Below are 11,374 nucleotides of genomic sequence, written 5' to 3'. Positions count from 1 at the left end.
ACAAAAAACGAGTTATTATTTTATATGTGTAATTTGGTATTTCTATAGTTTTACGTATTCAAGTTGTCAAGTCAAGGTAAATATGAATAAAAACTAACTCTTCCATTTTCTCTCCTTTTAATTTAGTTTCAAGTTGTGCAGGTATTTAATTTTTTAAAATGAAATAGGTATAAATTAAAATGAATTCTTCAATGTTTGTCATTTTATTTTGCCACAGGTATTCCATAATTGAAATTGACAGTGTTTGGCTAAATGTGAAAAAGTATTGCAAGGTGAGAAAGGACATTATTAATTTTCGCTTACGTAAGCATTTTATTCATTAGTTAATTTGGACAATTTTTTCTTTACAACAAGTTTCTTTTTTAATTTTAAATTTTTCTGGTGAACAGTTTGCCTCATTCTTAATCTTAAATAATAAACTATAGCATAAGACAGGATTTCAGATGCATGTTCTTTACAGGGAAACGTGAAGGTATAAAAATCAAGTACTTTATCGAGAGTTACATCGAAAAGGTCAACACGAGAGGAATATTTTGCAAACGATGCTTCTATATAGCGGATTAAATGAAAGAAATGGAGATTAGCGTGAATAAGACCACCGCGTGATTTCATTTCAACCAGTTGTGACTCCGAAGATCCGCAGCTGGTTTTCAATCTCACGGCTTCTTCACACACTGAGCAGGATTTATATTTTTTAAGGACTTGCTTGCATAAATAACCTGGAAAAACAATGCAATAATTTTTAACCATCTTTTAAAATAAAAACGCCCCGTCCTTAGGCCGGTATTCATAGTCGGATGTTATATATTACATCGTCTTAAGTAAACACTTAAGATGACCTAAGCCAATCACTGAGCTGTATTGGAAACTTAAGATGTTACTTAAGACGATCTTGAAGTAAGATCCGATTATTTATATTCTATCTTTTTCATATCAACATTACAATAAATACTTTTTTTTTAAGGCAACTCACCGATGAGTGCTTCGACTATACTGTTTTCTTGAATTGAAGGTTTCATGACACCAACTGAGGACTGGATAATGCCTGGAGAATTTATTTGAGAATTCGAAATTCGCTTCATATTTTCATCCAGTGGCTCATAATTTTCCTTTCCTGTTGGAACGTCATTGAATTTTGTGGGCACAGCGAACTGCTTGAGCCTCTGACGCTTGTATGCGACCTTCATTAGAGAAATACAGGATATGAATAAGAACCTCTTCAAACCGCACATGCAATATTTACATTAAACTCACCCGTGCAATTTCTTGACCATTTGCGTCGAATCTTTATCCATTCACGAACAATGTCTTCCTCGTTAAAATGGTTTTCATACACAGTATCTGTCTGATTCAACTTTACAGTACCCGGAATAGCTTTTTCCCACTTCTTCCACGTAACAATATCTTTCGGCACTCGAAATAGAGAACGTTTCTGCTCGGTTCTGCTGCCGCTTTTATAATTCGGTACCACACATCTCATTTTTCAATAAGTTTGTCACTTGCGAATTTTGTCAACAATTTATTATCTCACGGTTTTGCAGTTTTCAGACTATGTTTACTGCGAGTTAGACGACAGCGCCGTGGCCGGGCTACAAACTATTTGGCTTCAATAAGGGAACTACCCCCACCATCAAAATTTGGAGGAGTTTCCAGACCTATATGTAAGACCGTGGCCAAGTCGGCCATGGCCGGACAAGAGGCTCCAGCCAATCAGAAATCGGGAATTCGTCGCCTGGCGAAAAGCGGCTATATGCTAAGGCGAAGAAAAATGTCCTCCAGTTAGATTCGGGCGCTCAAGACGAATGGATCGCGTCACTCTCGATCAGTATATTGCGTCGTCGTTGCGAGGTTAGTAGTGTTCGAACGCTTAATTAACGCGGACGCAAGGTCCTGTCATTAACGAGTGTAGTCTGTAATCGACACGCGAGGATCTACAGCTTTTCGTGTAATTTTGAATACGTGTCTGGACGAAATCGCGAAAAGATACATCGCAGTCGGGCGGGAATAAATAGCGTACGTGTGCGCGGACGCGAAAGGTTTATTATCCAAACGTTATTAATAGTTTAATTAGTGTAGTGACAGTGTTCGTGACAGTGAGTGATTCCGGGGGGGACGAAAGTGTCCTTCCGGAAGTACAGTGACGAACGTCCTGGAGAACACATTGACATCTGAAGGATGTGGCGACGTCCGAAGACAAAGATTATTTTGGTTGAGGATTACGGTGCCGTAAAGAAAGATCATCAATAAGAAGACGACAACGTAAGTCGCATGCATTAAGTACCGCGTATTTATTATAAAACGGCAGACTACTTTCGGTGTAGCAGTCGTAAAGTATTATAATATCTGCGTGAATAACAACGCGCGCTCTTAGTATCGCGATAAACAATGTGAGTTTAGGTCGGGAACATTGCGAATTTTATTTTCAATTTGTATTTCGATATTCCATTTCCTTCTTATAGTTTCCGTGCGCTCTTTAAACAATTTTACAAATATCCCTCACTATCGTAGCCTCAGGGGGACCACTCCGTAAAGTTCTAGGATGGCGGGGAACTTGTTTTATAATGTATAGAATATACATTATATAGTTAGAGGGCCTTAATAATTAGAGGGTCCGCAAGGCCGTAACAAGCAAAGGCTCTTTCTTAATCATTATTCCAAAATTATAAATTTCTTTTATATGCTATCTAACGCTCTTTAGCCGCTTTATAATGATTTTTTATGTAACTTTTCGGCTTTTAGCGCTAGATTTTTTTATAGCATAGTCGCACTTATTATTAATTATACATAAATTTTCAATATTTTATGAAACTAAAATTATACATTGTATTGCTTACTCTCGCTTTAAAACAGCTTTTGGCTAATTAAATTTGGGTCATAAACTTTCAATAAATTTTAACAAAATATTGCTTTTTAACGCGATTTACGCATATTTCTGATTTTCCCATTGTGACCGGGTCTCGAACGATCTATGGTATTCTACGGCCTTAGCTGGTCCTTTCTAGCGTTCTTCGATTTTACCATATACAAGGCGTATAAAAAGTACCGGGACGGTGAAATATCACAAAAACTAAGCATTTTAGAAAAAAATGTTTCAAATAAAAATTGTTGGGTTTCAAAAGATCTATTTAATAACATTACGAGATTGACCTTGGGTGGCATCGCCAAAGTCACTTTGAATTTTTGAAATCGGACCCCCTACTTTTTATTGCATATTCTTGTAGCCTTCCTTCAGATATTTTCAAAGTACTATAATTTTTTCACATTGAGTAAGTCATTTCAAAATTATCGAACTTTTTATGATAAGATGTCTAGACAGTGGTTGGAGCGGTGTTTCGTGATTTGTATATCAGACACATGTAATCAGTGCTGGGTAACATACATTTCGAATGTATCTTGATACAGAGACAGGCGCATGCGAAAAATATATTTAGATACAGATATACAAATTAAAATGTATCTAGAAAGAAATATTTTAAAAGTATCTCAGCTGCATATCAGATACTTTTAAATTATATTTTGTTGTAGTAATGATAATATGTATAAAATATACTGAACAAATCTTTTATTATATATTAATCTTGTTTGTTTATATTAAAATTACATATATTGTAGATAATCTTGCATGTCAAAAATGCCTCAAACATATTATTATTTAATCTATTTCGCCGTAATATTAAAATTTGATTTCCAATGCTGAGTAAACGCTCAACCGGTGCTGATGATGATATAATCGTGTTGAACTTTAAAAACAAATGTTTCATATGAAGAACGTGCTATCGATGTGATATCTTTCTCCTTGTCTGACGAATAAGAAAAAACTGCTATGCCGATGGCACTGTCAATTGTTTCCACGTTATCTTGGTCTTTTAAAAATTTAAAGAATTATTCATCTTCCACAGAAATACTGAAAAGCTATCAGAAGATATTCTGGTTTCATTTATTAAATATGCATATTTTTTGCTTCTGTAATAAGCAAGTTTTTACAATATTCGTGGTTCAAGGTCGTTTTTGAAAAAATCCTTGCTTCTGGAATCAAATTTAGTTATTACAACTTAAGTTTAGGAATAGTCACAGATGAAATAATATAAGGTTTATTGCATGTTAAAATTCAATATAATATTCCCGATCTTTTTCTAATGCCACTTATTAGAGCATTTTTCAAGGGTTCGCAATTAGGTAATTCGTGAAATGTCTGCAAATGAATTTTCAGTTGCAGCAAAGCTGGCAAAACGTATCCTAAATAACAATAGTTTTCTTCCTGTAGTAAATCAAGAGTGCATGCTAAACTTTTCATTACCACAGTATTCTTCAAAAAACTCAATCTCGATCATTTTGAACCTTGGCTTATCTAAACTATTGCAAATTTCGTTTAAGTTGATTTTTAATCGATAGCAATTTACAAACTTCATCATAACTTGAATTCCAACAAGTGGGGCAAAGAACCTTCATTTCATGATTTCATTTTCACAGTGACATGCCAGAACACATGAATTGCATCTTTTACTTGAGGATCTCTGCATAGATAAAAAAAAAGAAACATACTTTTTTTCCATTATCGACAAAATACATGAAAATGTATCTAAAAAGCAGGAGTGTATCTAGATATAGATGCATATGTTCTAATTCGAATATATCTCAGATATAGGCGCAGATATACGAAATGTATCTGGATACATGTATTTAGATGCTGCCCAACACTACAAACAATGAATGGTGAACAATTTGAGCATTTGATACATTAATCGTTCTTTCAACTGCTGGTTTTCCTTTATGATCATTTCGCCTTAGCTGGCTGGATACTTCTCTCTTTGATCTTGCCTTGGTTGGACATTTTATTACAAAAAGCTCGATAATTTCGAAACGGCTTACTCAAAACAGAAAAAATTATTTTGTTTTGTATAGACAATATGCTCTACTTGTTGGGAATTGGAGCTAGGGAAAAATTCGTCCGTAAAGGATTAATGTACGACACTTCATATGTTTGACACATGTGCTAGCGGAAAAACAACTGTGAACGACTGTGAATCTGTCGGAATTTCGTTACGGAATTATGCATAGACCCAATTGAAAATGTCTGAAGAAGGCCTACAAGAATATATAATAATACATAGGGGGTCCCATTTAAAAAAATTCAACGTGACCTTGCCCTGACCTTAGCGACGTCACCCGAGGTCAAACTCATAATGTCAGTAAATAGATCTCTCGAAACCCTACAATTTTTATTTGAAACATTTTTTTCTAATGCTTAATTTTTGTGATATTTCACCGTCCCGACACTTTTTATACACCCTGTATGAATAAAACAGAAAAATGCTACATTTCCGAACCGGTTGAGATACGAACAAAGTGCAAAGTGGTACAAACGACTCTTTATCGAACTACATTGTCCGTTTTAAAATATCTTAAAAAATAGCGGAAGTATTGGGTCTATGCATAATTCCGTAACGAAATTCCGACAGATTCACAGTCGTTCACAGTTGTTTTTCCGCTAGCACATGTGTCAAACATATGAAGTGTCGTACATTAACCCTTTACGGACGAATTTTTCCTTAACTCCAATTCCCAGCAAGTCGAGCATATTATTTATACAAAACAAAATTATACATAAAGACTTAAATATTGGAATAAAAAGATAAAGAAAAATATATATTGCTTTATGAAAATCTTCGCGAATAACTTTGCGATGCCTTAAAGCATCGCACGGCTTTCTGAGGAGTACATGTAGCGATGACTATAGTCACCTCACGGACTTAGAAGGTTAAGTGAAAGCTGAAATTTGTGCTGACATTTTAAGAAAGTATTCATTGAGATCCGTGACGTATACGAAGTTTAATTATATTTTGAATATGGAAGGAAAAAACGTATATTTCCGGTGCATTTCGCTTTTTTATTTCCGAAAAGGCAAAAGCGCATCACAAACGCAACACAAAAAGATGCGCCGTATACGGAGAGAATGCTGCAAACGAAGGTGTATGTCGGAAGTGGTTTGCGAAATTTCGTTGCGGAGGTTTTGATCTCCAAGATGCTCCTCGCTCTGGTCGGCCAGTCACTACTGATGTCGATCAAATCAAGATTTTAATCGACTCCAACCGGCATTTGACGACTAGAGATCGGATATAACCTCAACATTGATCAATCAACTGTTTCAAGACGTTTACGGAAGCTTGGAATGGTAAACAAGCTTGATGTTTGGATGCCGCACGAACTAAGCGAAAAAAATTTAATGGACCGAATTTTAGCTTGCGATTTGCTGCTCAAACGTCATCAAAACGAACCATTTTTAAAGCGGATGATCATTGGCGATGAAAAGTGGATTGTCTACAACAATGTCAGTCGAAAAAGATCATGGTCGAAGCGCGAAAAGGTTGCTTAGACGGTCGCAAAGACTGGATACACCCGAAGAAGGTCATGCTGTGGTGGGATCTGGTGGTATCTGGTGGGATTAAAAAGGAATCGTCTATTATGAGCTGCTGCCACACAACAAAACGATTAATTCGACCAAGTACTGCTCACAACTAGTCAAATTAAAGCGAGTAATTGATTAGAAGCGGCCCGAATTGACAAACAGAAAGGGCATTGTGTTCCACCAGAACAACGCTAGACCACACGTTTCTCTGATGACCCGACAAAAGTCATTGAGGCTTGGGTAGGATGTTTTGGTGCACCCACCGTATAGTCCACACCTTTAAACTATCGCTTGTTCTGGGCGCTACAGAACAATTTGAACAATAAAACCTTCAGTTCCCTGGACGTTCTCAAAAACCACTTGGACGACTTCTTTGCCTAAAGATCTCAGGACTTTTATGAAAGAGGGATAATGGAGCTCATGGAGAGATGGCAGAAAGTTATTGAACAGAATGGAACACATTTAGTTGATTAAAATCGCTTTTTTTGCTAAATATTTTGCGTTTGAAATTTATTCGATTTTCGCTACGGAATTATGCATAGGCCCAATATATTTATTATACTATACAATATTATACTATACTGTATGTTGTATATTATATTATACTATACAATACATGCTATATAACATGTTCAATATTTAAAAATACAAATTCTCAAATTTTAACTTTAATTTAAGTTAAACTAATTTAATTAAAAATTTAACTTTAATTTAAGTTAAACGCTGGAAAGATTACCAAGTTTTCCTTAAATATCTCAAAAAATATTAAGCAAATAAAAAAATGTTTCAGACAAGAGTTATTCAAATTAGTTGGTAGAAAAAGATGATATAATAAAAAATTTGAATTTCCATTTAAGAAAATTGATGATCAGTGAATATCTCGAAAGTGGCGCCATTTATAAGCAAAATGCTATCACTGTCTTATGTCTCTTTTCAAGCCAAATAACTTTTGTCTGAAACATTTTTTTATTTAATACGGTGTTTCTGAGATATTTGAGTGAGTCCTTTAAAATGGGACACCCTGTATAATTCATATTATAACTTCTTAAATCACAATTTTTATGCACGAAGAAATAGACCATAATCTCCTCATGATACGATATACGAAAAAAAGAATATCCCGCAACAAATATAATGACAACAAAGAAAAGAAAAGAAAAAAAAAGATTATTGTATATATACTCTCCGCTCTTCCTTCCTCTCTCTCTCACATACGTTTCATTTAAAGTGTCGTGTTCTAATTTTAAAACGATGCGTGTGACAGGAATATCTGAAAGGCTCAGTCCGAACGCGAGACGACTCCGTTCATGTTCATTTTGATCGCTCTTCGCTTCATTTTTCTTGTCGAATCTGTGCTTCTCCCTATACCTCCTTTTATTTTCTGAGTAACATCCATTCGCATCTTCGCATCATAGAAGAAAACAAATATTAATACACACTTGTACCAACGGAAGAGGTAAGATTTCAGAATTTAGAACTTGACAATCTACTCTACACCGTATTATTTCACATTTATCTATCTACTGCTCAACTCCGTCTTAAGCATCATTCGTCATCATTGATGGAATTATTTCCAAAAAAGCTATGTACAATTTGTTCTGATAATTATGTTGTCTCTTTAACTGCCGATTCATTTGCATTTTATATTGTCTTTTACCAAGTATATGATACTACGAATTATTGCTTTCTCTCGCTTATACCGATTTCGAGAAATTCCATTCGAATCTCTTGAAAAAGAAAAAAGGTGAAAGAAATATCGCGCATCCTTTTCTGGTATACTTATTTTTTTCTCCGCATACATTTCAACTGACCCAACTTCGACCGATTGTCTCAGTCCGCGACGCAACTTGCATTATTGCGTATTGTTCCTACGCCTGCGCAGAATGCGATAGCGCTGTGAAGCGATTTTCGTTTAATGTATGAATCATTGATATTTCTATTACTATACATGTGGATTGACAGTCGAGAGTACGGTATTTCGTTTCTTCGTCGGACGAATCGTCCGACTCCTTATATACAGGGTGGGCCACCGAAAACGAAACAAGTTTTCGTATTTTTGGTATGCTTTTTAGTATTTAACTTAATTAATTCGAAAAACGCTCAGACACGTCAACTTTAGTTTCAAGGGCGACATGTTAATTGGCTATTTTCGTTCATCAAACTTCAACTCCATAAGATAAATTAATTTCACCATAAAAATTTCAAATGGCAAAATGGTATCTAGCAACATATCATTTGAAAGCGCGTTGCTAGTAAATTTCTTATTTCTTTATTATAAGTAATTTCTTTATTATAGTAAATTTCTTATTTCTTTATTTATAAATTTCTCATTTCTAGCAAATTCTTCTTTCGTTTCGTTGCAGGACGTTCTTAGCGATGAATCCACAATGTCGTTTCTTTTCCACCGTTTTGACTTTATTTATACTAACGACACAGAGCCATGGTATTGCACGACCGATTAAAATTGGTAAGTTTTTCACATATGTTTACTCTGTGAAAATCTATTTCTTCTTCTCTTTTCACTCGTTATTGTTGTTAACAACGATACCTTCATCTTGTACTCTTATGAAAAAAATCCTCAATTTTGGGACTAAACACTAAAAAATGGGTGTTTACCATGAAAGTTGAGTGTTAACCGTCAACATTCGGTGTTAGGTGAGTGTTGAACATCAATGTTGAGTGTCGGTTGGGTGTGACTAGCAAATTTTCGATGTAACTTTGATGTAGATTCTCGTTGATGTAGAATATTGAGCGTCAATTGGGTGTGACCATCAATATTCGTTATTATCTTAGTGTAGACACTCAATATTGGGTATCGGTTGGATGTAACCATCAATATTCGGTGTATTATTGGTGTAGACACTTTTTTTTTTTTTTTACGAAGGGGAAATCCATCATGGATACCCTGACCCTCGGGGAAGGGCCAGGGTTATGCCGGACTCCTACCGACTAAAACCTCCCCGGGTGGCGCTGCGAAGGGACTTGTCTCGGAGTCTACGTAACTGCTATCGAGGCCCCGAGTCCAGACAGTCAGACTGTCGTCTTTCCCTGAGGGGTGAAGGGAGGGGGGAAGCGAGCCGAAGCTCCTCTTCAACCACTGCTCCCCCTCCACCCCTCACGTCCCGTCTCTGTGGCTGGGAAGAGGGAAGCCGGCCAAAGGGCCTGCGCTTTGACCTCCGTTCCCAGCCAGACGGGACGCCGCCTAGATGTCGTTGTGCGACTAGCTGATCCACCTTCTCAGCTAGCCGCCCTTCGGTTGGAGGGCTGATTGGGACACCGGGAGTCCCCGCCCGGTGCCTCACCCTCCTGCCCGGCGGTTATGGGGTGAAAAATCTTATCCCCTGGCCGCCGGGCACTCCTGCCTCAATAAGGCAGGGAGGTCAACGACCCCTCTCCTTCATATCCACCTTTGTGGGCTTTGGGTGGGGGGGAAGTGTTTCCCTGGCGACACTCACCCCACTCTCCCCCCCCCTTAGCCTCATCCGACCCCCGTTTTAAGGGCTGGCGGACGGTTGGGGACGGATGGTCTGCCCCCCTTCTCTGCCTTCCTGCCGCTGTTGGTGCGGGAGGCGGCGGCGTTGTTGTCGCCGCTGCCCCTGTCCTTGCGGGTTTATTGGTGTAGATACTGAATATTGAGTGGTTAAGCATTGGGCATCAGTATTGAGTGTCAGTTAAATATGACCATTAATATTCAGTGTTAGTTTGATGTAGATATTTAATAGTGTGTGTCGATTAGAGCGTCAATGGTGTAATGCGCGCGTTCCAGTGGTTAAGAAACCTATATTTTGAATAAAATATAATGTTGAGTAATTAGTCTTTTATTCTTTATTTTTCAGAATATTTCAAGTTTGCAGTGGACGACAATATATACAAATGAAAGTATGTTTTCGTGAAACCATTGTTTATTCATTGTGTTCTCACTTAATAACTTGTAAATGAGGTATTAATTGAATAACTAAATAGGCTAAATATACTTTCACTTGACTGTTACACATTCATTTTGATGGTGTTCCATCAACTGGGTGTGATACACGAATAAAGATATATGTATACTCACTATGCAAATAGTAAAAACGTTAGGTATTAAATATATAACATATATGTTTAATGTCGTAGTTTTTGAATAGGACATTAAACATATGTATTTAATACCTAATGTTTACTATTTGCGCAATGGTTGTATATATACCCTCATTCGAGTATTACACCTCATTCAAGTATTACATTTGATAGTTAACTCTACAATTACAATGAAAACGAATACCATCAAAATGAATATGATACAATTAAATGAAAGTATATTTAGCCTATTTATTTACTCGATCAATGGCTTATTTTTAAGTTCTTAAGTGGAAACAACTAAACAAAGATTTCACGAACATATGCTTTCATTTGTGTGTATTGCCGTGTATTGCAAAATTTTGGTGCATTTAATTTCAGTGTTCCCTTTTCAAGATTTTATTTGGGTATTATTTTGAGAGTTTGCTTGGATGTTATTGGATGTTATTTTGAGGGTTTTCGTTGAGCGTTAACCCTCATTTGGGTGTAACCTTCAATTGACGATTCGAAATCACACTCAATTTGAGTGTTTTTTCGGCGTATAACACCCAAGTGTTATTCGGTGTATAACACTCAAAGTTGAGTGTCTTTTATTGGTGTTTAACACTCAAAGTTAAGCGTTTTTTGAGTGTTAACACCCAAAATTGAGGGTTTTTTTTATAAGGGTATCTTCCGATTTCTTTCTCCGTCAATTTATGAGTTTTTTCCTCATCTTTCTCAGGTGCGATCTTTCACAGAGGTGACGAGGATTACATCTCCGCGTTCCAAAGAGCAATCGCCGAGACAAGGTACGAATATCTCGCACCCGCGTTCGAACTCATCCCTGTCATCAAACACATAGATGCTGATACCGACAGTTTCAATACTGCTGCTAAAGGTGAGATCATTCATGCGGAAAAAAAGGAAAAA

The 11,374-nt window shown here is 36.6% G+C and overlaps 1 protein-coding gene and 1 long non-coding RNA gene across 2 annotated transcripts in view; one reads left to right on the top strand and one right to left on the bottom strand.

The window, feature by feature from the left end:
• Positions 1–346: 346 nt before the first annotated feature.
• On the bottom strand, positions 347–2,254 carry LOC105191209 (uncharacterized). Its single transcript, XR_850435.3, has 3 exons — positions 1,255–2,254; positions 974–1,181; positions 347–719 (listed from the first exon to the last, which is right to left on the bottom strand). It is a non-coding gene; the product is annotated as an uncharacterized LOC105191209 (long non-coding RNA).
• Positions 2,255–7,676: 5,422 nt separating this feature from the next.
• Positions 7,677–11,374, top strand: part of LOC105191208 (glutamate receptor ionotropic, kainate 2) — a 9,794-nt gene continuing 6,096 nt past the window's right edge. Inside the window, exons 1-3 of the mRNA XM_011154442.2 lie at positions 7,677–7,862; positions 8,770–8,873; positions 11,187–11,342. Of these exons, the coding sequence (XP_011152744.1) occupies positions 8,783–8,873; positions 11,187–11,342 (247 nt within the window). The 5' untranslated portion in view covers positions 7,677–7,862; positions 8,770–8,782. The remainder of the gene's footprint in view (positions 7,863–8,769; positions 8,874–11,186; positions 11,343–11,374) is intronic.

The sequence above is a fragment of the Harpegnathos saltator genome, unplaced genomic scaffold (genome assembly GCF_003227715.2).
Source record: "Harpegnathos saltator strain DR-91 unplaced genomic scaffold, Hsal_v8.6 scaffold519, whole genome shotgun sequence".
NCBI classification, from domain to species: domain Eukaryota; kingdom Metazoa; phylum Arthropoda; class Insecta; order Hymenoptera; family Formicidae; genus Harpegnathos; species Harpegnathos saltator.
The sequence above is the reverse complement of the archived record's forward strand: the minus strand, read 5'-3'. Positions and strand labels throughout refer to the sequence as shown.